Raw genomic sequence first — 26,563 nt, forward strand, 5'->3', positions numbered from 1 at the left:
CATTGTCTCAACGCGGCCTTCAAGTGTGCGGACAGGGTCCAGTACAAGCCTCTTTCCCCCTTCGCTTAAGACAGAGTATAGCTCTTTGATTCTGTTTTCCCCCTTCCCACACCCAGCTTCTTCTATAACAAACACAACAGAACTGATATAATTTGGGGTCAGTTGTTCTGGACTGTCAGATTGATGTTTCTAACCAACACACATTGTTCAGTTCATATTCTGCGGGGTGGTAGGTAGAGAGGCAGATCAGTAGCCAGAAGATTTATGTCTATTCAATTCTATTTTTACAAAATACAGTACAGCATATTAGGTCAATTGATATATATGAGCTATGGTAATGTACCACACTGACAAAAGACTACAATAAACCCTCTTAATACACCTGACGACCTGGTTGAATGGAGGAGAAACACACACACAATTAAATTAGGGAAAAAGTAATGCAGTTCAAATAATTATGGAAAGCCTTTTGCTGTTGATTCTTAATCAATGGGCTCATCTAGATCACATGATAGCTTACCTACAGATTCAGAGAGTTAACCAAGGTCACAAATTGGTGGTTTGTGCTGCAAATGCAAATCTAATCCCCAAAGGACAAATAACCCACTTCGATGGATCTATCCATGAAGGGTATAGACAATGTTTAAACCTTTTTAATAGTTTTGTGAATGTGTTGGGATGAAATTGTGAGAGTAAAAATATTTGGAAGGGCCTAGCCTAGTAGTACTAGTGAAGTGACTACTCTTGGCCCCACTTGAAAGTTTGAATTGAAAGCTCCACCACACTATTTACTGACTTTGGCTCCACCTTCTCAGATCCCACCGTCACACGACTTCCTCACTATTCCACCCGCAGCAGCCATGATGGTAGGTGTTATACACAATTTACTCTAGCTAGCTAGCGCACCTTGTTGTTTTATACGTGCAATCATCTGACACATTCATCAATAAACGATGATTTGTCCATTGAAAGTTAATGTGGCTAATGCATGTCCTGTGACGCCGTATTTTGTTTACCTAGCAAGAAGGGCTGGACGATGGTCCCGATTTCCTCTCCGAGGAGGACAGAGGAGTAAGTTTGTTTTTTTCTTTGATTTTAAATACAAATATTTATCTTATTTGTATTTTGATCTTAACAGTTCGATCAGCTATTTATATTATTTGTATTCTGCAGTAATTCCTTATTGCACGATTTGATCAGCTGTTAGACAAGTGAAAGCCGTGGCTAAACAGACGTCAAATTTGTTGAATAGCTAGCTACTGTTAGCTAAGCTAGTCAGCTTGACCACATCAGGAGTCAGTTGACTTCCTACTAGCTGGCCAGGTAGCTGGCAACTGTTACAATCCATTAGCTAGCTAACTAACGTTAGTTACCGTTTGTTAACAATGAACATACGCTTATTTTAACTGCTCACTGTATGAATAACTATATTGCCATTGCTAACTAGTAACAGACCCATATACCTATGCACATTTATTAGATTTCTGATATTGTTTTGCACGCTAGCTTGCTAGCTAAGCTAGGAAGTGCATAGCCCAATAATGTAAAGTTACTCATACTTTGTTAGTCACACCTTATGTTATTTTCAAAGGTAGACCGGCTCTGGCAGCCAAAACAGCTAAATACTCCATCTAAACGTGAATCGATTATCAATTGCGATACGGTTCTAGAAACATAAAGCCCTTTACTTTCATATCACATCAAACCCTTACCAAAAAATATTTCCGTTTTGAAAGTGCAGTCAACTGTGGTATTTTGGATGCAGTAATTGAAGCATACTGCCGTTATACTGACTGCACTCTTTTTCATAATGGTATTTTCACACATGCAACATCTACACTAACTGTGTACAGGTTTAGCCGGCTTTATCACAATTGCAGCCGACAGTATTTTTCAGCTACAACAAGTTTCTGGCCGCCTTCTTCCGTTTCACACAGGTGTTCGGAGCATGCTAGATAGCTAACTAGCAGAGGTGGTCGCCTGCTCCCGCCTGTCTTTCCTTAAACATGCGCTGTAAACATGGAGATATGGCCGTGTGGGGACACTAATCCCAACCCTATTAAAGGTGTGTAGTAATTGAACTTTTTGTTTATTTTTTTATTATTAGTTCTTGCTGATATGAAAGATATGTTTCCAAAACCATACCGCAAGCGATACGTGTTCATGTTTAGAGCAGTCCTCTGGGGCTCTTAACAAAAGTCCCCGGGAAGAAGATACCTTCATCCATAGGCACTAAAGGTAGTTAGCATCTATGAATGGGTTAGGACGTGCACAGCTTCTGAGTTGGCTAGTAAGCCAATACATAGTCTGATTAATCAGGCTGTAATACGCAATTAATTTGTATACAGCTCGACACTAATGCCTAGAAAATCATGTAAATGTTCCTTATAAGCCAGAATGTTGAATAAAATCACATTGAAACTTACCGGTTGTCTGTGCGGTTTGTCCTTCAGCTGCTCGAAAGTTAAGACGAATAAAGTATTGTGTACCCAACTTCTTAGAGAGCCGGTAGGTATATGGTATGGTTTGGCACGGAGGTAAAGTTCGTTTTATTGGATATTCGGTTTTCTCTCGTCAATAGCTATTGACCCAAGCGTGCCATGACATTACATTTTTTTGTTCTTAACCAGGGGAGGATGAAGAACAAGCGATACCTTTTTTTGTGTGAATTTTAGATTTTTCTTACGATTGAAATCCAATTCATATACAGTGCATTCGGAAAGTATTCAGACCCCTTGACTTTTTCCACATTTTGTTACGTTATAGGCTTATTCTAAAAATGTATTGAATTCCCCCCTCATCAATCTACACACACAATACCCCATAATGAAAAAACAATAATAGTTTTTTAAAAAAATGTTTTCACATTTATTACAAATGCAAAACTGAAATATCACATTTACATACAGTACCAGTCAAAAGTTTGAACACACCTACTCATTGAAGAGTTTTTCTTTATTTTTACTATTTTCTACATTGTAGAATAACAGTGAATATATCAAAACTAGGAAATAACACATGGAATCATGTAGTAACCAAACAAGTGTTAAAGTGTTTTATTTGAGTTTCTTCAGCTGTCATCAAGGCAAAGGGTGGCTACTTTGAAAATTCTAAAATATAAATATATTTTGATTTAACGCTTTTTGGTTACTACATGATTTTATGTGTTATTTCATAGTTTTGAAGTCTTCACTATTATTCTACAATGTAAAAATAAAGAAAAACCCTTGAATGAGTAGGTGTGTCCACTTTTGACTGGTACTGGAAGTATTCAGACCCTTTACTCAGTACTTTGTTAAAGCACCTTTGGTAGCTATTTGTATTATTGGAATACTGCAGTAATTCCTTATTGCATGATCTGATCAGCTGTTAGACAGGTGACATCCGTGGCTAACAACAGACGTCAAATTTGTTGAATAGCTAGCTACCGTTAGCTACAAATACAAAACTAAATACTCATTTACATAAGTATTCAGACCCTTTGCTCAGTACTTTGTTGAAGCACCTTTGGCAGCGATTTACAGCAACGAGTCTTCTTGGGTATGACGCTACAAGCTCGGCACACCTGTATTTGGGGAGTTTCTCCCATTCTTCTCTACAGATCATCACAAGCTCTGTCATGTTGGATTGGGAGTGTTTCTGCACAGCTATTTTCAGGTCTCTCCATAGATGTTAGATCGGGTTCAAGTCCGGGCTCTGGCTGGGCCACTCAAGGACATTCAGAGACTTGTCCCGAAGCAACTCCTGTGTTGTCTTGGCTTTGTGCTTAGGGTTGTTGTCCTGCTGGAAGGTGAACCTTCGCCCTAGTCTGAGAACCTGCTCCAGTGTGCTCAGGACCCCCTGTACTTTGCTCCGTTCATCTTTGCCTCGATCCTGACTAGTCTCCCAGTCCCTGCCGCTGAAAAACATCGACACAGCATGATGCTGTCACCACCATGCTTCACTGTAGGGATGGTGCCAGGTTTCTTCCAGACGTGACACTTGGCATTCTGGCCGAAGAGGGCAATCTTGGTTTCATCAGATCAGAGAATCTTGTTTTTCATGGCCTGAGAGTCTTTATGTGTCTTTTGGCAAACTCCAAGCGGGCTGTCATGTGCCTTTTACTGAGGAGTGGCTTCCGTCTGGCCACTCTACCATAAAGGCCTGATTGGTGGAGTGGTGCGGAGATGGTTGTCCTTCTGAAAGTGTCTCCCATCTCCACAGAGGAACTCTAGAGCTCTGTCAGAGTGACCATCAGTTTCTTGGTCACCTCCCTGACCAAGGCCCTTCTCCTCCGATTGCTCATTTTGGCCAGGCGGCCAGCTCTAGGAAGAGTCTTAGTGGTTCCAAACTTCTTTAATTTAAGAATGATGGAGGCCACTGTGTTTTCGGGAACTTCAATGCTGCAGAAATGTTTTGGTACCCTTCCCCAGATCTGTGCTTCGACACAATCCTGTCTCGGACTTCTACGAACAATTCCTTTTACCTCATGGCTTGCTTTTTGCTCTGACATGCACTGTCAACTGTGGGACTTTATATAAACATATGTGGGCCTTTCCAAATCATGTCCAATTAATTGAATTTATCACAGGTGGACTCTAATCAAGTTGTAGAAACATCTCAAGGATGATCAATGGAAACAGGACACCTGCGCTCAATTCCCAGTCTCACAGCAAAGGGTCTGATACTTGTGTAAATAAGCCATTTCTGTTTTTAATACATTTGCTAAAATTCCTAAAACTGTTTTCACTTTGTCATTATGGGGTATTGTGTGTAGATTGCTGAGGAAAATTGCATATTTAATCCATTTTAGAATAAGGCTTTAACTTAACAAAATGTGGAAAAAGTCAAGGGGTCTGTCTTGGAGTCTACAAATCATTAAGAACACCTTATTCATATGGAAAAACAGCCTCAAGTTGTCAGGGCATGGACTCTACAAGGTGTCAAAAGTGTTAAACAAGGCTGCTGGCCCATGTTGACTCCAGTGCTTTCCACAGTTGTCAAGTTGGCTGGATGACCTTTGAGTGGTGGTCCATTCTTGATAAAAAACAGGAATCTGTTGAGTGTGAGAAACCCAGCAGCGTTACATTTCTTGACACAAACCGGTGCATCTGGCACCTACCACCATAACCCGTTCAAAGGCACTTAAATCTTTTCTTTCCCATTTACCCTCTAAATAGCACACACACACAATCCATGTCTCAATTGTCTCACAGCTTAAAACCTGTCTCCTCCCCTTCATCTACACTGATTTGAAGTGGATTTAACAAGTGACATCAATAAGGGATCATAGCTTTCACCTGGATTCGCCTGGTCAGTCTATGTCATGGAAAGAGCAGGTGTTCATAATGTTTTCTACACTCAGTGCATATTTATATTGTCATGGCTTGCTTGGTTCAATAGCTATTGACAAGAGGAGACCGAATATCCAATATAAAAAGTCATTTCCATCTAAAAAGACGTATGATCTCCAACATGTTAAGTTCATAGGAGGATGTCAAATGAAAGTCAAGAGACTATATTTTTGAGATATTATGGCATATATAAATATGTAAACCATTTTCCATCCTAAAAATTAGGAATAAGCAAAGGCTTTGATTGATGGTCAAACAGATCGGAAAGGGTCTTAGAAAACGTCTAACAGAAAGTCTTAAACGATATTAAAAACACAATCATGTTAAAGTTAAGACCCCTGCCTACTCTTATGAACACTTATATTTAGTTTTGGAGAATTACTTTTCTTAATGTACACTACCGTTCAATAGTTTGGGGTCACTTAGAAATGTCCTTGTTTTTGAAAGAAAAGTAAAACACGGTGAAGAGGTGACTCCGGGTTGCTGGCCTTCCAGGCAGAGTTCCTCTGTCCAGTGTCTGTGTTATTTTGCCCATCTTAATCTTTTCTTTTTATTGGCCAGTCTGATATGGCTTTTTCTTTGCAACTCTGCCTAGAAGGCCAGCATCCCGGAGTCGCCTCTTCACTGTTGACGTTGAGACTGGTGTTTTGCGGGTACTATTTAATGAAGCTGCAAGTTGAGTACTTGTGAGGCGTCTGTTTCTCAAACTAGACACTCTAATGTACTTGTCCTCTTGCTCAGTTGTGCACCGGGACCTCCCACTCCTCTTTCTATTCTGGTTAGGGCCAGTTTGCGCTGTTCTGTGAAGGGAGTAGTACACAACGTTGTTCGAGATCTTCAGCAATTTCTTGCATGGAATAGCCTTCATTTCTCAGAACAAGAATAGACTGACTAGGTTCAGAAGAAAGTTATTTGTTCCTGGCCATTTTGAGCCTGTAATCGAACCCACAAATGCTGATGCTCCAGATACTCAACTTTTCTAAAGAAGGCCAGTTTTATTGCTTCTTTAACCAGGACAACAGTTTTCAGCTGCGCTAACATAATTGCAAAAGGGTTTTCTAATGATCAGTTAACCTTTTAAAATTATAAACTTGGATTAGCTAACACAATGTGCCATTAGAACACAGGAGTGATGGTTGCTGATAATGGGCCTCTGTACGCCTATGTAGATATTCCGTGAAAAATCTGCCGTTTCCAGCTACAAGTCATTTACAACATTAACAATGTCTACACTGTATTTCTGATCAATTTGATGTTGTTTTAATGGACAAAAAAAATTGCTTTTCTTTCAAAAACAAGAACATTTCTAAGTGACCCCAAACCTTTGAACAGTAGTGTAAGAAAAATTGCCTTCTACTTTGTAATTCCGTTACCAAAACCCACATCTTTAAGATATTTTCTAATTTCTCTTCCTCATGAGGGAGGATAATGAAAGTTCACAGAAATAACAATTCAAGTTAGATCTACCAATTTAGTGTTTTTACTGATGTCACGTTTGATCGTGAATTATTAAGTGATTTAAACAGAACGGAATTGCTGCAACTGAATTGGCTACAATGGAAAAATCATAGTAGTTACAAACCACAGTTGGGTGAACTGCTGCTGTCCTCCCTTCCACTGGCATCCTGTTATGTTCAGCTCAAGTTTTTTTTCATTCTCTTTCCGTAATCTGGTGGTCAAAGAAGGACAGTGAAAACATTCTGGACAACCCCTCCCTCTCTCGTTAATGTCACCTCTCCCTGCTCCAACTGCACCTACCACCAACCCTCTTTCCATCTACTGTAACAGGTATCCTGACCCACTGAGCACCGACCAACACCGTACGTCCATGGGTTATTATTTCAGATTTGGTCTGGTCCGGACCAACCAAATTTAGAGGCGGAGCTCATTACAATAATAGTCCATGTGTAGAATAATACCAAAATATGCATAAGAAAGATATTGCATATTTCTACCCTTTTACAGTGCATTTGGAAAGTATTCAGATCCCTTGATCTTTTTCACATTTAGTTACGTTACAGCCTTATTCTAAAATATATTCAATCGTTTTTTTTACCTCACTAGTCTACACACAATACCCCATAGTGACAAAGCAAAAACAGGTTGAAATATCACATTTACATAAGTATTCAGACCCTTTACTCAGTACTTTGTAGAAGCACCTTTGACAGCGATTACAGCCTCGAGTCTTCTTGGGTATGAGCTTGGCACACCTGTATTTGGGGAGCTTCTCCCATTCTTCTCTGCAGATCGTCTCAAGCTCTGTCAGGTTGGATGGGGAGCATTGCTGCACAGCTATTTTCAGGTCTCTCCAGAGATATTAAATCGGGTTCAAGTCTGGGCTCTGGCTGGGCCACTCAAGGACATTGAGACTTGTCCCGAAGCCACTCCTGTGTTGTTTTGGCTGTGTGCTTAGGGTCGTTGTCCTGTTGGAAGGTGAACCTTCGCCCCGCTCTGGAGCATGTTTTCATCAAGGATCTTTCCCTCGGTAATCTTGACCTTGACTAGTCTCCCAGTCCCTGCCTCTGAAAAACATCTCCACAGCATGATGCTGCCACCACCATGCTTCACTATAGGGATGGTATTGGCCAGGTGATGAGCGTTGCCTGGTTTCATTTGGCATTCTGAACCATATACCTACCGGCTCTCTATAAAGTTGTGTAAGCAATACTTTCCTGTGGATATTCTGTCTAACATTTTGAGCAGCAATCTACACACAAGGCGCACAGACAACCGGTAGAGTAAGTTTATATAACATTTTATTTAACATTCATTCAAGGATTTTGCAGGCATTTGTGTCAGGCTGTATATACCAAATACTTTTGTTTTACAGCCTGATTAATCAGACTAGCCAAGATGTTATTTGACAGAGCCAGCTATTGGGGAATGGTGATTTTGTCATTTGCTCATCACTAAATACAATATCCGTTACAATATTTTGCAGCCTAGGGCAGTCAATGTTGACCTTCAAACTGATGCAACACTTCAAGTGGACATTTCTGATGCGTTGAGTGAGCGGGACAAGGTTAAGTTTACTGTCCATACTAAGGTAAGAGAGTTTAGCTACCTGTCTATTTATTCCTGTTTGCCCTGGCACTTGGCAAATGAAAGGCCAATCATGTGCATTTTTATGGCTGTATGAATCGAGACTCATGTCACATGACTTGCAATTATGTTCCTCCTCAGCAGTCATCTTATCTCCACATTCATGTTGTCTTCTAAAAATAAGTGTGTGTGTATGCAAAATCAGCTTTGTTGATTTCATGGCACGCAAATGAAGATCTAAGGTTAAGAAACTGCATGATGGCATTCCACTCCTTCATTTTCTATGCAGAGAGAATTCCAATAGTCATTCACTTCCTGTCACTGTCAAAGTGTAACCTCATGTCATGGGTTTATTTGTTTTTACGGCTGCTTTTATAATGTTTCAAGGACTCTTGTGAAGGAAGGAATTCATTTATGATTCAAAAGGTTTAGTCACTGTCTTTAGATGATCATTGTGATCATCATTGTGTCCAGATCATCTAAGTTTTTCCCCTTAAAAAAAAAAAAAAATTCTAATTGGCAGAAAGATATTTTCAGAAGAGCCATAGAGAAATGCTCTATTCTGTATTTGGCTCTGTTTTTTATGATTGACATCTGATTCCTATTATTTTGTTTTACCTTCCAGAGCACTCTTCCTAACTTCAAGCAGAATGAGTTTTCAGTGGTGAGGCAGCATGAGGAGTTCATCTGGCTCCATGACTCATTCGTGGAGAATGAGGAGTATGCAGGCTACATTGTAAGTACTGAGCCCCATCCAGGGTACTCTGCCCCCCCCCCCCCAAATGGCACCCTATTACCTATATAGTGCACTACTTTTGACAAGTGGGTGCGATTTGGGAGATTACTGTTTTGGATTTTAGGATTGGCTTATAAACTTCAGGGTTTTAGAAAACAACGAAATTATTCATTGTCAATTCCCTTTCTCATTAAAACTGTCTGGTGTCATGGAGTAATGAACTTATTAGCTTGATGTTCATTTCCAAGAAACTGCTGAGTTAACTGTGATTTGTTGAATTGTAGATTCCCCCTGCCCCACCAAGACCTGACTTCGATGCCTCCAGGGAGAAGTTACAGAAACTGGGGGAAGGTGAAGGTTCCATGACCAAGGAAGAGTTCACCAAAATGAAACAGGAACTTGAAGCGTGAGTTTGTGTTCATTAGGTCACATAAAACAAAAAGTTAGGATAGTACAACCTCATTTCATGCTCTCTGTGTTTTATAACCTTCCGTGCCTACTTGACATGACCCATGTTGCTCGTACATTGTTTTTGTGTTTCAGTATAGTGGTTTGGTTGGGATTCTTGGATGCACTGAATGCCATTGGTTCATATCTTGGCTATATCTGTGTTTCAGCGAATACTTGGCTATCTTCAAGAAGACCGTGGCGATGCATGAAGTGTTTCTTTGCCGTGTGGCTGCCCATCCTGTCTTAAGGAAAGACATGAACTTCCATGTCTTTTTAGAGTACAACCAAGACGTAAGTGGGGTTGAGATTACCAATTTAGGATTTAGATTTCCAGTCAGGTCCAAAAGTATTGCCTCCCTTGATAAAGATGAGTCAAAAATACTGTTTAAAATAAATAATACAAATACTGAGCTATATTGTATGCTCCAATGATTTTGAAATTATGTTATTTTAAACTAATACAAATCAAATTAAATTGTATTTGTCACATGAGCCAAATACAACCTTAATGTGAAATACTTACTTACAAGCCCTTAACTCAAGAAATAGTTCAGACAATATTTACTTAATAAATAAAGTACATTTTTTAAATAAAAAGTAAAATAACAATAACGAGGCTATATACAGGAGGTACCTGTACCGAGTCAATGTGCAGGGGTACGGGTTAGTCAAGGTCATTTGTACATGTAGGTAAGGGTAAGGTGACTATGCATAGATAATAAACAGCGAGTAGCAGCAGTGTAAAACAAGGGGTGGGGGGGTGTCAATGTAAATAGTCCGGTGGCCATTTCATTAATTGTTCAGCAGTCTTATGGCTTGGGGTTAGAAGCTGTTAAGGAGCCTTTTGGACCTAGACTTGGAGCTTCGGTACCGCTTACCATGCAGTAGCAGAGAGAACTATGACTTGGTGACTGGACAATTTTTCTGGCCTTCCTCTGACACCGCCTAGTAAATAGGTCCTGGATGGCAGGAAGCTTGGCCCCAGTGATGTACTGGGCCATACGCCCTACCATGTGTAGCGCCTTACGTTCGGATGCCGTACAGTTGCCATACCAGGTGGTGATGCAACTGGTCAGGATGCTCTCGATGGTGCAGATGTAGAACTTTTTAAGGATCTGGGGACCTATGCCAAATCTTTTCAGTCTCCTGAGGGGGAAATGGTGTTGCCGTGCCCACTTCACGACTGTCTTGGTGTGTTTGGACCATGATAGTTTGTTGGTGATGTGGACACCAAGGAACTTGAAGCTCCGGACCCGCTCCACTACAGCCTTGTCGATGTTAATGGGGGCCTGTTCAGCCCTCCTTTTCCTGTAGTCCACAATCAGCTCCTTTGTCTTGCTCACCACACTGTCAGGTGTCTGACCTCCCTATAGGCTGTCTTATCGTTGTCGGTGATTGTTGTGTGGTGAGCTTTTGTGTTGTCAGCAAACTTACTGATGGTGTTGGAGTCGTGCTTGGCCACGCAGTCGTGTTTGAACAGGATGGGACTAAGCACGCACCCTTAAGGATCCCCAGTGTTGAGGATCAGTGTGGCAGATGTGTTGTTGCCTACCCTTACCACCTGGGGGCAGCCCGTCAGGAAGTCCAGGATCCAGTTTGAGGGAGGTGTTTTGTCCCAGGATCCTTAGCTTAGTGATGAACTTTGTGGGCACTATGGTGTTGAATGTTGAGCTGTAGTCAATAAAAGCATTCTCACATACAGTACCAGTCTAAAGTTTGGACACATCTACTCATTCAAGTTGTTTTCCCTACATTGTAGAATAATAGAGAAGGCCTCAACGATGAAATAACACATGGAATCATGTAGTAACAAAAAAAGTGTTAAACAAATCAAAATATATTTTATATTTGAGATTCTTCAAAGCAGGCACCCTTTGCCTTGATGACAGCTTTGCACACTTGGCATTCTCTCAACCAGCTTCACCTGGAATGCTTTTCCAATCGTCTTGAAGGATTTTTGATGTCTTCACTATTATTCTACAATGTAAAAAAATTGTAGAATATTGTCTTGATTGCTTAAAGCCTTATACAGCTCATTGAGTTTGGTCTTAGTGCCAGCATCGGTTTGGTGTAAAAGGGATGGCTACAAATAATATAGGTGGAAACTCTCTTGGTAGATAGTGTGGTCTACAGTTGATCATGAGATACTCTACCTCAGGTGTGTGCAATACCTTAAGACTTCTTTAATATTAGACATCGCGCACCAGGTGTTATTGACAAATGGACACACACCTCCACCCCTTATCCTACCAGACTTAGCTGTTCTGTCCTGCTGATGCACGGAAAACCCAGTCAGCTCTATATTATCAGTGTCGTCGTTCATCTACGACTTGGTGAAACATAAGATATTAATTACAGTTTTTAATGTCCCGTTGGTAGGATGATCTCGAGCGGAGATCCTCCAGTTTATTTTCCAGTGATTGCACGTTGGTCGGTAGAACGGCCAACCCAGACAGGATGACCACATCAGTGAATCAACCCACTCAGGTGACGCACCCCCTCCAGGGACGGCATGAGAGAGCCCCAGTAAGCCAGTGACTCAGCCCCTGTAAAAGGGTTAGAGGCAGAGAATCCCAGTGGAAAGAGGGGAACCGGCCAGGCAGAGACAGCAAGGGCGGTTCGTTGCTCCAGAGCCTTTTTGTTCACCTTCCCACTCCTGGGCCAGACTACACTCAATCATATGACCCACTGAAGAGATGAGTCTTCAGTAGAGACTTAAAGGTTGAGACCGAGTTTGCGTCTCTGACATGGGTAGGCAGACCGTTTCACATTCTTAAAATAAAGTGGTGATCCTAACGGACCTAAGACAGGGAATTTTTACTAGTATTAAATGTCAGAATTGTGAAACTGAGTTTAAATGTATTTGGCTAAGGTGTATGTAAACTTCCGACTTCAACTGTACATAAGAGATGAGTAAAGCAGTATGTAAACATTATTAAAGTGACTAGTGTTCTATTATTAAAGTGACCAGTGATTCTATGTATATAGGGAAGCAAGACTCTAAGATGCAGGGTTGAGCAACCCGGTGGTAGCCGGCTAGTGATGGCCATTAAACAGTCTGATGGCCTTGAAGATCGAAGCCGTTTGGAGAACACCCAGTACCAGGACATTTTAGCCAAAAATCTGTCTCTGCTAGTAGGCAGAAAATTGATCTTCCAGCAAGCCAAAAACCCCAAACACACAGCAAAATTCAACATCAACATTTTGCAATGGGTATCTGTCTCTGGACTTGAATCCCATTGAAAACAGTGGTTTGAACTGAGGAGGGCAGTCCATATGCTCAGAAGAAGGATATCAAGGATCTGGAAAGATTTTTTACACATCTTTATGAAGGGTGGCAATCATTTTTAACCTGACTGTATTTTGGTGACGATTGTAGCTGTGGAAATGTTATTAGACAAGCGCTCTTTCTCTCTCTCTCTCTCTCTCTCTCGCTTTCCTCTCTCTCTCTCTCTCTCTCTCTCTCTCTCTCTCTCTCTCGTGTGTTCTCTCTCTCTCATTTCTTTTAACTTTAGATATCTCAAAAGGCTAGTCGAATGTGCCTGAAAACATATGCCATTTCCTTACCTTGTCTTAGTTTTATCATCGTTTGTCCTTACTTGACCTCTTTTGTTCACAGCTGAGTGTCCGAGGCAAAAACAAGAGGGAGAAGATGGAAGATTTCTTCAAGAATGTGGTGAAGTCAGCAGACGGCGTGTTAGTGGCAGGGGTGAAGGTGAGTTGGGTTTGCTTTTCTGTGTAAACCATTCCTCCACTCTTTTCTATGTAAATCCATCAGCCAAGTAAATGGGGATTGAACTTGCTTTGAGTTTTATATTTGAATGAAATCACAACATAAGTATTTTGCGACTTACGCAATGGTTGAAAACATTGTTTCGCATCATGAATGGTGCTCACATTTTGTATAAATGCAGTTGTCAAAATCTGTATCTTCAGATTTGTATTTAGTCTTTAACAGTTAGTATGTGTATAAAGTTTGACATAATTGTCTTTTGGATTTCAGGATGTAGATGATTTCTTTGAGCATGAGAAGACATTCCTTTTAGAGTACCATAATCGTGTCAAAGATGCCTCCTCCAAATCTGATAGAATGATCAGGTCTCACAAAAGTAAGTCTCCTCACTGTCTCATAATCTCCACGTGCTTAGGTAAGCTTTCTGCTATATAAATGGATTTTAATCAGTTATTGAGAATGAGATTGATTTGAGTCATTCCAATTGAAAGTTTTGAAATGCCGTTTTTTTGCTGTGAACTGTTGGTGAGTCACTTTGGTATCATGTTTTAATGTTTGTGGAAATCAGCCTGTTTGTGCTTGTGGTGTGCGTTTGTATTTTAAGTCTATTTTCTGTTTTATATTAATTCGCTGACAAATATGGAAATGGGTAAGTTGTTTGGTTATTTGTAGTTGGGTCAGTCGGTCTTAAAATGTTGGGGATGACAGCCGACTCAATTCTAAACTTTGTCATGTTCCTAAAAAATGTTTTGGCTGAGCACAATAACTTGTAAATTACCTGGGTTTTTTTGTAGACATATTTTTTGTCCAAATGTTTATATCTTAATAGGTAAGAGCCATGAGGTTCCCTTTAGTCTTTTGAAGAAAAAAAAATTAGGCCAGTTTTTTTCACACCTAAATCCTGCTTTGACAGCTTCAGGAAACAAATTCCCCTCAGAAATCTAGTCCTCTGTCATTCCCAAGAATCAGACAATACATCTGTCATGTCTGCAGCTTTGTGTAGGAACTACTATGTATGTATGTAACCTAATTTCCACAGCATTAAAAAATGATACTGTGTTTGAAAAGTGACTCCCTGCGTATTTGAAATTGTCTTGCTGCAGATGTTTTATCATTGTAGGTTATTTTCTGAAATATGTTTGCTTGCATTTTATTGATATATTTTGTACATGATTGACCGACCATCTGTGTGTGTGTGTGTGTGTGTGTGTGAGTATGGGGGTTGAGCTGTTATTTGAAATGTAATGTGATCTAATGCGAGTTCCTCTGTTGAAGGTGCTGCAGATGATATCAATAGAATCGCCTCCACACTGTACACTTTAGGAACCCAGGACTCCACAGATGTGTGCAAGTATGCAAAGAGTTTCCCCTTTTCTCTCCATACATTGTCTGCTGCCAACAATCTACAATAACTCAAAAATATAATCTAGAAACTATAGTAACTCAAATGCAACCTACTGTTTTCCAGATTTTTCTTGAAAGTCTCTGAGCTGTTTGAGAAAACACGGGTACGAGGATTTCTCTTTAATATTGTGTTCTATGTATGACGCAATTTTGTCAATTTGTTGTGTACCAGCTATGAACACCGAAGCATAGGCTATGATCAATAACTATATACATTATAGCCAAAAACTAGACCTGTGGTGACCGGTGGTGATTGGTCACAAAGTAGATCTTGTCTAAAGTTCACAAGTTTCTGCTGGTGTCCCTTCCTCTACAGAAAATAGAGGCTCGAGTGGCTGCAGATGAGGACCTGAAACTTGCCGACTTACTGAAGTATTATCTCAGGGAGTCACAAGCTGCTAAGGTACCTAACATGACCCTGCTTTTCTTAATCATCAATCAATTATGATTAGATACCCTGGTCAGTTATCAGATACCCTGGTCAGTTATCAGAGGTATTCTCTGACCATTTTCATCAAACAGTGTTGTAGTGTTAGTATTAATGTGCTCTATGGAATCTGCTGTTCTTCAGGATCTATTGTATAGACGAGGGAGGGCCCTGGTAGATTACGAGAATGCAAACAAAGCTCTGGACAAAGCCAGGGCAAAGAACAAAGATGTGCTTCAGGCAGAGACCAGCCAGCAGGTGTGCTGTCAGAAGTTTGAGAAAATCTCAGAGTCCGCAAAGCAAGGTACTTTATCCACTTTGTTTATATATATATATTTTTTTTTGACAGTCCTGGCTAAATTATTGCATGAGAAATTGCTCTTTGCTAAGAAGCTATTTTTGTTTCTTTTTGACAATTTTAATTTTAAAACCGTCACAGTAAGGTACTTAATTGTTACCCAGAAATGATTTGATATTGAGACAAAAACCGCTGCATTGGACTTTTTTAGCAGTATTAATAATTCAAGGCATTTCATACTTTTCCAAAAAGTATCCCTCCCTGTTGAAAATTAAATCAGACTCCCAAGTTTTGCATGTAAGAGAAGTTCAACCAGATTAGTGATGTAGAGGGGTAAATCTGATAATGTTCTGCAATTCCGGAATAGAGCTTATAGACTTCAAGACGAGACGAGTAGCAGCCTTCAGAAAGAACTTGGTGGAACTTGCCGAACTGGAACTCAAACATGCTAAGGTCATTTTTTATTATACATGGTTGTCTATTAGCGATTCTATCAAGTCTGTATCACAACCGGCCGTGATTGGGAGTCCCATAGGGTGGAGCACAATTGGCCCAGTGTCTTCCGGGTTTGGCCGGTGTAGGCCGTCATTTTAAATAAGAATTTGTTTTTAACTGACTTAGTTACATTTTTTTTTAAATAAAATAATTAAGACTTCCAAAACTTATTTTTCCCCAGGTTTAGGCTAATCCTCTTTCTCGCTACTTCTCCACAGGGTAATTTACAATTATTGCAAAGCTGTGTCGGGGTCCTCAAAGGAGACACTTAGGTCTTTACTGAAGGTTCACTGTACAGAGCTTTCCCCGCTTTGGTCTGGTCTTCACTGAGAAGATGGAAGAGAGAGCATATCTGGGGTCCGTTTGTTTTCAGGATGTCTGTTCGTAGTCATCACCAGAGACACCAGAGATCAGAGACACCGAACTCCACCCACAACCCCCCTAAAACGTGAGGAAGCCGCGGTGGAATACCTGCAATATCCACACAGCACAAGAACCTATAACTTTGTTAAATCACGTCAACTTTTTCATTGTTAACAGCAATCATAATTTTCCATGGGAATCTTCTCCCAATCTTCTCCCAATCTAGATTGATGATTTGTTATTATTTTGTTTAGTGTAATCTTTGAGGCCAATAGTTTCAGTAAAACTTTTTTCTGTGATGCTGCTCAGTTACTTTGTTCAAGATGAGCTCATTCTTACTATTATTGAAGTGTATTGTCACTAAAAGCCTTGTACATGTTGTATTAGTTCTCACTGTACTGCTAATGATTGTTTAAATTTTTACTAATACTTTTGTTTTTCAGTAACTTCATACAAGTTATGTTCTTTTTTTTCATTACAGACAAGTAATGCTTCAGTATGTTTGCCTTAATGTAGAGTAAGCCTATCAAGTATTGTAAAAAAAAAATAAATTATATGTTTTTTGTTTTTCCCCAGTTTTTTTTTTTAAGTGCACTGTATATGAATGTTTTTTTCCTTCTGTGACCAAAGCTTCCATTTATTTAGATGGAGAAATGCTGAAACAAATGGTTGTACTGATAATGATGATTAAAATGATTATGAAAATATTAATAATAAATGATACTGTTTACCTTAGAACCGTCCTGAACATATTTCATGAAATGTTTTGACTAGGCTATTTGTTGTCCATCTATCTAGTTGTCAACATTTTTAATTTTGTATATTTTATGACTCCGAGAAACATGGAAGAAAAGCCAGGGGAAGCCAATGGAAAAGTACCTTCAATATCATATTAAACTCCATTTCGACTGTTCATATTAAGGTTGAATAAAAATATGATTGACACTTTTTAAACTGCTTGTACAAGGTTGTTTCTTTCATCTTGAAAGTGTGGATTATGTTGTGTAGATCAGTGTGGGGGGAATCTCCATTTCATAAATGGAAGGGGGTGAATACTTACACAAGGTTCTGTATTTGAGCAATTCCCTTTTCTAAAATCTACAGTTGCCTGCTAGTTTTGAACGCCTGGGACTTTTACTTTGAAAAGCGCAAATCGGAAGTAATGTGAAATATCAGGAAGTAAGCTACAAGGTCCTGGCGACGAAGCTTTATAAAGTTTACACCTTTGTTTACCTTTACTTCGACCGTTCTCGTAACTTCATTTGCTAGCTAGAATTCATAAAATACAAAATGAACAGACAAGTAGAGTATGATTCATATGAGATAGAGGAGCCAAGTGATGAAGAAAGAGCTGAGGACAGGTAATTGTGGTTGCATGGTTTGACGTTAGGTAGCGTTTGGCTAGCTAGCACACTAAGAACGCAAGCGGGTCGTCCAATGCAAGCATGGTTGCTGGTGATGCTATCTACTTAACGTTAGTAGCCGAACAGTAACATGCAAACCGATTTCAATGTTAAATGTTTGGGTACAGTATTGTTTCCATATTCTATAGCTTGATTCGCTTGAAGGCCCATAACGTTCAATATTAACGTTACTTGGGCACTGTGAAGTAGGGGTTGGATCTGTGAAGCAGGGTTGGGGTCAATTCCATTTCAACAATTGACTGGATTTAAATGTAATTGAACCCAGTCCTTTTATAAAGAAGTATTTTATTATTAGGGCGCAAAATTGTGAGTGTTGTTCAAACAGGATCTGACCAATGACTGTTCAATATGAAAACTGTATGACATCAAGACCCTCCTAATTTGTTGCTGTATTTCTAGCTCTGAGGATGAACTGGATGTGCTCTTGAACGGGACCCCGGATCAGAAGAGGAAGCTCATCCGAGAATACTTGACTGGGGAGAGTGAGTCCTCCAGTGGGGATGAGTTTGAGAAAGAGATGGAGGCAGAGCTCAGCACCACCATCAAGACTATGGAGTGCAAATGGGCGCCACCTACAGCACCAGCAGGTGGGAGTTTTCTTCTAGCATCAATTGTTTTTTTGTGTCTTTTTGTCTGGCAGCGGCAGCAATGTACACTGTTGTTCTGTTGTGAATAGAGAGAACACTTCAGCTGCAATTACTGGTCTGGGGGCATCTAAAGCTAATTTCCTGCATTTCTACACAATCTATGACCCTTTGGGGGTCACTTGTATTGTACATAAGAATAGAATATGTTTCTAAATACTTCTACATGAATGTGGATGCCACCAAGATTATGGATAATCCTGAATGAATCGTGAATAACGATGAGTGAGAAAGTTATAGACGCACAAATATCATGAGCATAGTGTTATATACAGACAGTGCACCATGACAGATCTATAACGTTACATTGCTAAGCTGACTATGATTGGGGTGGAAATAATATCTAACATTAGCCAACTTTTGGCAGCCATAACGGTACATCAACTGGTAAAAACGAGCCAAGTTAATGTACTTCCGTTGAAACGGGAAGAAACAAAGGTTACAGAACATTTCCATAAACACAACATCTGTTAGATACTGCTACCTGACAGATTGCTAGAGCTGACCTGGCTGTTAGTTCATTCACTTCAGACACGTCAGTCGATTCGAGATGGAACATTAGCTAATGTTACATGTCAGTTACACTACTAGCTCAGCACTGGGAATAAATAACTATTTTTCTGTTAAGTCAAAGAGCAGTTACCTTTCCAGCTCATTCAGTCAAATAAAGAGTAGCCAGTTTCTGCTCAGCTTGCTTTTACAATTCGGGGGGGGGGGGGGGCACAACACACACAGACAATAGCTGCCTCTGTTCGCGCACACTGTGGTGTCCATGCATTCCTAAATCAAACCGGCTGAAACCACCAAACAACCTACCCTACCGCGCTGAGGCCCCCTCATGGTCCTAAAGCACAGCACACCAATGCCTGTTTTTGTATCACAATGCAATGATAAAACTGGGAGGGACAAAAATTATATTTCAGAATGTGGGAATGTCCCCCCTGTTCCCAGTGAAAGTTGCGCCCCTGTCTATCAATAATATTGTACTGCTAGGGCCTCCCGTGTGGCGCAGTGGTTAAGGGCGCCACCAGAGACTCTGGGTTCGCGCCCAGGCTCTGTCGTAACCGGCCGCGACCGGGAGGTACAATTGGCCTAGCGTCGTCCAGGTTAGGGAGGGTTTGGCCGCTAGGGAAATCCTTGTCTCATCGCGCACCAGCGACTCCTGTGGCGGGCCGGGCGCAGTGCGCCAGGTGCACGGTGTTTCCTCCGACACATTGGATGTGTTAAGAAGCAGTGCGGCTTGGTTGGGTTGTGTATCGGAGGACGCATGACTTTCAACCTTCGTCTCTCCCAAGCCCGTATGGGAGTTGTAGCGATGAGACAAGATAGTAGCTACTAAACAATTGGATACCACGAAATTGGGGAGAAAAAGGGGTAAAACTCACAAAAAATAAATAATTAATAATAATAATATTGTACTGCTGTACTCGTTAATAACAGTGTCCATTTGTCCATCCCAGGAGAGGCTTTGGGTACCAATGACAATGCTGCAACACCTGGGTTACCACAGCCAGAGCTTTATGACAATGTTTATTTTGACTCTGATTCCGACGAGGAGGAAACTGCTCCAAGTAAGTGTGTAGCTAGAATTAATCTGTAAACCAAACATTGACTCTGAGGGCACAGATTAAGCCCTAACCTTGGACTTAAAAGGACAGAGTCCTATTGTTGTACAGATGATGCGATACGATTGTTTGATCCTCTTCTGCAGGCAGTTCCTCGGGTCAGAGACGCAGGAAACAGCGATCCATCCCCACAAACGATGAACTACTGTACGACCCGGATGAGGATGACCGGGATCAGGCATGGGTGGACGCCAAGAGGAGGAGGTAAGCAATGCATCCATCATACAAAATGTTACAAAAGTGTTTTTGTGTGTAATAACAGGGTGAAGTTTGAAAGAATATCCAAATATTTAAGGTCGGTTTCTCGGACCCAGATTAGTAAATAAAGCATGCTCAGTGGAGAATTTCCATTGATAGTGCTTTTTAGTCCACGAGTAGGGTTGGTTGTAGTCACATACAGTGCCTTCAGGAGGTATTCAGAACCCTTGAGTTTTTCTAAATTTTGTTACGTTACAGCCTTATTCTAAAATGGAATAAATAAATCTACAGACAATACTCCATAATGACAAAAACGAAAACAGGTTCATAGAAATTTTAGCAGATTTATTAAAACCAAAAATAGAATTACCTTATTAACATAAGTATTCCGACCCTTTGCTATGAGACTCGAAATTGAACTGTTTCCATTGATCTTACTTGATGTTTCTACAACTTGACTGGAGTCCACCTGTGGAAAATTCTATTGATTGGACATGATTTGGAAAGGCCCACATATGTTTATATAAGGTCCCACAGTTGACAGTGCATGTCAGAGCAAAAGCCAAGCCATGAAATCGAAGGAATTGTCCGTAGAGCTCCGAGACAGGATTGTGTCGAGGCACAGATCTGGGGAAGGGTACCAAAACATTTTGGCAGCGTTGAAGGTCCCCAAGAACAGTGTCCTCCATTGTTCTTGAATGGAAGAAGTTTGGAACCATCAAAACTCTTCCTAGAGCTGGGCAAACTGAGCAATCGGGGGAGAAGGACCTTGGTCAGGGAGGTGAGCAAGAACCTGATGGTCACTCTGACATTGCCGCTTTCCATGTTGTCTGTAGCTTGTGAGTTGTGGAAACACTTTGTTGCTTTAATGGATTTTGTCTTGTTGCTTTTTGTTCTATCTGTATGCTATGTCTTGTTTGTCCTATGTTGCTCTGTCTGTATGCTATGTCTTGCTTGTCCTATGTTGCTCTGTCTGTATGCTATGTCTTGCTTGTCCTATGTTGCTCTGTCTGTATGCTATGTCTTGCTTGTCCTATGTTGCTCTGTCTGTATGCTATGTCTTGCTTGTCCTATGTTGCTCTGTCTGTATGCTATGTCTTGTTTGTCCTATGTTGCTCTGTCTGTATGCTATGTCTTGCTTGTCCTATGTTGCTCTGTCTGTATGCTATGTCTTGCTTGTCCTATGTTGCTCTGTCTGTATGCTATGTCTTGCTTGTCCTATGTTGCTCTGTCTGTATGCTATGTCTTGCTTGTCCTATGTTGCTCTGTCTGTATGCTATGTCTTGTTTGTCCTATGTTGCTCTGTCTGTATGCTATGTCTTGCTTGTCCTATGTTGCTCTGTCTGTATGCTATGTCTTGTTTGTCCTATGTTGCTCTGTCTGTATGCTATGTCTTGCTTGTCCTATGTTGCTCTGTCTGTATGCTATGTCTTGTTTGTCCTATGTTGCTCTGTCTGTATGCTATGTCTTGCTTGTCCTATGTTGCTCTGTCTGTATGCTATGTCTTGCTTGTCCTATGTTGCTCTGTCTGTATGCTATGTCTTGCTTGTCCTATGTTGCTCTGTCTGTATGCTATGTCTTGCTTGTCCTATGTTGCTCTGTCTGTATGCGATGTCTTGCTTGTCCTATGTTGCTCTGTCTGTATGCTATGTCTTGCTTGTCCTATGTTGCTCTGTCTGTATGCTATGTCTTGCTTGTCCTATGTTGCTCTGTCTGTATGCTATGTCTTGCTTGTCCTATGTTGCTCTGTCTGTATGCTATGTCTTGCTTGTCCTATGTTGCTCTGTCTGTATGCTATGTCTTGCTTGTCCTATGTTGCTCTGTGTGTGCTCACTGCTCATTTATTGTCTGTATTGTAATTGTTTTTAATAACCTGCCCAAGGACTGCGGTTGAAAATGAGCCGGCTGGCTAAAACCGTCACTTTTACTCAAACGTTGATTAATGTGCACTGTCCCTGTAAAAATAAACTCAAACAGAGCTCTAGAGTTCCTCTGTTGAGATGGGAGAACCTTCCAGAAGGACAACCATCTCTGCAGCACTCCACCAATCAAGCCTTTATGGTAGAGTGGTCAGACGGAAGTCACTCCTCAGTAAAAGGCACATGACAGCCCTCTTGGAGTTTGCCAAAAGGCACCTAAAGACTCTCAGACCATGAGAAACAATATTCTCTTGTCTGATGAAACCAAGATTGAACTCTTTGGCCTGAATGCCAAGCGTCACGTCTGGAGGAAACCTGGCACCATCCCTACGGTGAAGCATGGGGGTGGCAGCATGCTGTGGGGATGTTTTTCAGCGGCAGGGACTGGGAGACTAGTCAGGATCGAGGCAAAGATGAACGGAGCAAAGTACAGAGAGATCCTGATGAAAACCTGCTCCAGAGTGCTCAGGACCTCCGACTGAGGCAACGGTTCACCTTCCAACAGGACAACGACCCTAGCCACACAGCCAAAACAACGCAGGAGGGGCTTCGGGACAAGTCTCTGAATGTCCTTGAGTGGCCCAGCCAGAGCCTGGACTTGAACCTCATCGAACATCCCTGGAGGGACCTGAAAATAGCTGTGTAGAAATGCTCCCCATCCAACCTGACAGAGCTTGGGACAGAGCTTGGGAGGATCTTCAGAGAAGAATGGGAGAAACTTCCGAAATACACTATCCAAGAAGACTCAAAGCTATAATCGCTGCCAAAGGTGCTTCAACAAAGTACTGCGTAAAGGGTCTAAATACTTATGTAAATGTGCATTTCATTTAATTTTTTTATACATTTGCAAAAATGTATACAACACTGTTTTTGCTTTGTCATTATGGGGTATTGTGTGTAGATTGGTGGGGAAAAAAACAGTTTAAATAATTTTAGAATATCTAACCTAACAAAATGTGGAAAAAGTCAAGGGGTCTGAATACTGAATGCACGGTGTGTCAATTATATTCCCCTATTGCCTATTTGATCAGGTACAACGAAAAGAGAAGATTGCAATCTTCACGAAACAGAAGAGGGCAGTCCCAGGGGCTTCCAAGCAGCGATGCTGTCCTTAACTGCCCAGCATGCATGACCACGCTGTGCCTCGACTGTCAAAGGTAGGAAATAAAGAGTTCATTTGGCTGTGAATATCATCTTGAACTGAAGTCACAGCATTTTACACAGCCAAACATTACACCCACTACAATTGTGAAGGTTGAGCAATTCTGGAAAGGATTTGTCTCAATTGACCTCTTGTTTGTTTTTGTCTACAGGCATGACAAATACAGGACCCAATACAGAGCCATGTTTGTCATGAATTGTACAGTAAACAAAGAGGAGATTTTACGGTACAAAACGCTCAATGAGAAAAATCTGAGGAGCAGAAAGAGGAGGAAAGGGCGTCAACCAGAGCCAACAGCGTCAACCACAATGGAAGCCACAGATTCAGGAGCAGTGTTGGGGATGGGCGGAGAGGAGATCTACCATCCTGTTCAGTGTACGGAGTGCTCCACTGAGGTGGCAGTGCTCGATAAGGACGAGGTCTACCACTTTTTTAACATCCTCGCCAGCCACTGCTGAAGATACACTGTTGCGATATCCCTGATAAGACTTTTGGTGTCTGAATGTACATCATTTTATGGTATTAGACAGGGGTGTAAAGATCATGTAAAGATTTGATGTACAAGCATTGGCCTCCAACATTTTATTAAGTTTACCCCTATGGTATTTATTCTGTTTTTTTTTATAGGTACAACCAAAGATTTGTATATCTTCACACTGTACTGTCTTTGGTTAGGGTATGGACGTCCCAAGGATTCCGGATCGCAATAACCGTTTGTAAATCTGATTAGAGTCGGGACAGGAAGTGGAAACCGCCCTTTGCGCGTCGCTTTTTCATGTGATTTGAGATTGGTTGAGAAAGAAAGCCGTTAAACATCACTGGGGGGATTAATCTGCACCGGTTGACGGTTGATTGCATTCGTTTTGGAACCGGGCTGCCTCCTGGATGTGAGCTAGGTGCCCTGTTCGAAGCCCACGGATATTTGGCTCAAAACAAAAGGGACGTAATTGGCATGTTGAGGATAGAGTCGATTCTGTGATTTCACATGCAAAAGTGATTGCTTTTATCTACCAAGAAATAATCGGCAATCACAAAAAATACAGAATAAATACAACTTCAAGTTATGGCGTTTTGAAGTTATCTGGAAGAAAATATCCTGGTTGTGTTACCGGTATATTCTCGTAACGGCTTTATACATGTTGAAGCCTTGGGTGAGAACCATCTTCAGTATCCTTTTTGGTTCCAGAATAGTTTGAAAATAACTAGGCTACTAGATATTTTAGCCGGATAGATAAGTAACTACTACCCCTTGCCTTGTAATTTCGAATTGTTAGCAAGTAGCCTATTTGTTGGTTAACATTTTATTGCTGAACAGTAGACTATGAAACGATAACAGTAGGCTATAGCTACTAGCTTAGGTGGTCACAGTGTAGCCTACTATTGGTGCATTCAAGACAACTCGGTAATATCTGACATAAAAACTCGTAGAAAGATGAGGCCAGGGTTTTCCACTTGGTCAAATCCCGACATCAGTGATCAGGTTGTAAAGGGGAGCTCTAGAAAGATGCCAGAGTTTCCAAGTTGGATGACCTTTCCAAACGTTTTTTTTTCTTCAGTCGTGGCTCGTTTTTTCAGAGTTCCCAGTTGTTTTGAATGCGGCATCTGTCGCACCTGCAGGCCTAAACGTGTGCATGCGCAACTATTGAGAATTGTAGAACTCCGATCTCATGGATTTCAAATATTATTTTAATCAGCTTTATCTGGCATAAAAAGTGCATGTGTAGACCTCATGTAGCCTGCAGTCATTGGTGTAGACTGATTTGATATGTTAGGCTACTCAAGTAAGTTGGAAACTGCTCAAAAAGAGGTGAGGAAGATATGACTATCAAAATAGGCTACTGTTGATCACAACACTGAACAATTATGACTGAAGAATGATTTTATCCCTTTCATAGGCCTGATAAGCAGTGTTGTCTTTTTTTTATTTTTTTTTAGCAGTGGTGTGTATTCATGGATGCCAAGGGAAGCCAGGCTCCCCCCAAAAATGTACCAATAAAAATTCAAAACATAAATAGTTTAATCTTTCATGTGTTTCATAATTTTCCTTTAATTCCCGAGGCTGAATGTATCTCACAGGAGAAAACATCAGCGCGTGCGAAACAGCGCCCCTCTGTATCTGTAGGCCATCTATCTGATGCTGTCTGACATTGTTGCCAGTGAGCATCTGGCCTCCCTTGATTAAAAAAAAAAAAAAGTATAACAAATTTGCCAACCAGCATTGAGGTGAACTGAGCGAGCTCAACTGAATGGTCCTGGCGCACCAAAAAAAGGGAAGCCACCTTGGATTTTGGCGTCACTCCTATCAAATCCCCTTGAGAGGATATGTCATTGACAAACTCTTGTTGTGTTGTCCTCCGGTGGCTAGCTAGCCAGCTAGGTAAATTAGCCATGGATGGAGATAAGGATTTAGAATTGTGGTTTCACTTAATCATGCGTACTGGCCAATGATTATAAACGGCTATTCTGATCCAACCATTCATTCATACATTGTTGTGCACCTGGCCTGAGAGGGTGGAAGTTCAATATGTAGCTAGATGTAAAAGGCTAATGTTAACTAGCTAACAGGTGCCAGAGAGACTATAGTAGATGGTTGCTGTCAAAAAGTGAGTGAGTTGTTCCTGTGTCCTGTGTTTGGGCTGTTTATTACATCCTGTCCGGATGTTCTCGACATTTAGTGTGTGCTTATGTAACTTGATAGTGCAGCTGTTTCTTTGAAGTAAAGCACATGTTTGAAAGAAAAAGTAATGACTTGGTGATTGATGTGTAGTGACCTTGTTGAACTTAAAGAAAATGTGTTTGAACATTTGAAACAGTTGGGAATTGTTGTAGTGAATTTACGGCACTGCTCTGTAGTGAGTGATCTTGTGACCCCTTGTAGAATGAACAGGAAAAAGTAATTTCCCGGTAGGTCTGCCTGAGTTATAAGTAAGTCTTAGACTTGTCCTGTGAACACTATGACAGAGAAGAAGCCTGAAGAGAGATAAACCACAGAAAACAGGTGTATTGTGTCCTTCATGTCTGGGCCGCAATAACAAAACTATTGATGACATTCTTTGTGATGCACCTGATTGTTTTAATGGTGTGATTGATATGAGTGAAGGCAATATGAATCTCTTCAGTAGCGTATAGTCCAGACTCCAGTGACAGTTTTAGGTTGTTCTGAATTCAATAGCGCATATGCCACCAAATCTGTTAGTTCGTATGTATTTTCAAATGCTTGCACTACTCTGTGCCTGTCTTTAGCTCCAGGTGGCAAGATTGGTTTAAAGTGTTTGATATGATTAAACGAGTGCAACAATTTTTCCAC

At 40.9% G+C, this 26,563-nt stretch overlaps 2 protein-coding genes across 4 annotated transcripts; both read left to right on the forward strand.

Moving 5' to 3' along the window:
• Positions 1-793: 793 nt before the first annotated feature.
• On the forward strand, positions 794-17,238 carry LOC110497684 (sorting nexin-6). 2 transcript variants are annotated; one of them, XM_036954668.1, is made up of 15 exons: positions 840-866; positions 1,021-1,071; positions 1,938-2,065; positions 8,278-8,382; positions 9,004-9,114; positions 9,399-9,520; positions 9,732-9,855; positions 13,184-13,279; positions 13,568-13,673; positions 14,573-14,648; positions 14,766-14,805; positions 15,018-15,104; positions 15,273-15,432; positions 15,794-15,879; positions 16,140-17,238. In XM_036954668.1, the coding sequence occupies exons 6-15, from the start codon at positions 9,477-9,479 to the stop codon at positions 16,191-16,193; spliced, it is 873 nt and encodes a 290-aa protein (XP_036810563.1). In that variant the 5' UTR covers positions 840-866; positions 1,021-1,071; positions 1,938-2,065; positions 8,278-8,382; positions 9,004-9,114; positions 9,399-9,476; the 3' UTR covers positions 16,194-17,238. The 2 variants fall into 2 exon arrangements, with proteins under 2 accessions (XP_036810562.1, XP_036810563.1); XM_036954667.1 differs by lacking the exon at positions 1,938-2,065 and having other exon boundaries at positions 794-866.
• Positions 17,239-17,429: 191 nt separating this feature from the next.
• LOC110497685 (e2f-associated phosphoprotein) lies at positions 17,430-25,273 on the forward strand. 2 transcript variants are annotated; one of them, XM_021573963.2, is made up of 6 exons: positions 17,430-17,645; positions 18,108-18,295; positions 19,813-19,923; positions 20,064-20,181; positions 23,126-23,251; positions 23,408-25,273. In XM_021573963.2, the coding sequence occupies exons 1-6, from the start codon at positions 17,575-17,577 to the stop codon at positions 23,712-23,714; spliced, it is 921 nt and encodes a 306-aa protein (XP_021429638.1). In that variant the 5' UTR covers positions 17,430-17,574; the 3' UTR covers positions 23,715-25,273. The 2 variants fall into 2 exon arrangements, with proteins under 2 accessions (XP_021429638.1, XP_036810564.1); XM_036954669.1 differs by lacking the exon at positions 17,430-17,645 and adding an exon at positions 17,715-17,758.
• Positions 25,274-26,563: the final 1,290 nt, after the last annotated feature.

The sequence above is a fragment of the Oncorhynchus mykiss genome, chromosome 19 (genome assembly GCF_013265735.2).
Source record: "Oncorhynchus mykiss isolate Arlee chromosome 19, USDA_OmykA_1.1, whole genome shotgun sequence".
In the NCBI taxonomy this organism is placed as follows: Eukaryota; Metazoa; Chordata; class Actinopteri; order Salmoniformes; family Salmonidae; genus Oncorhynchus; species Oncorhynchus mykiss.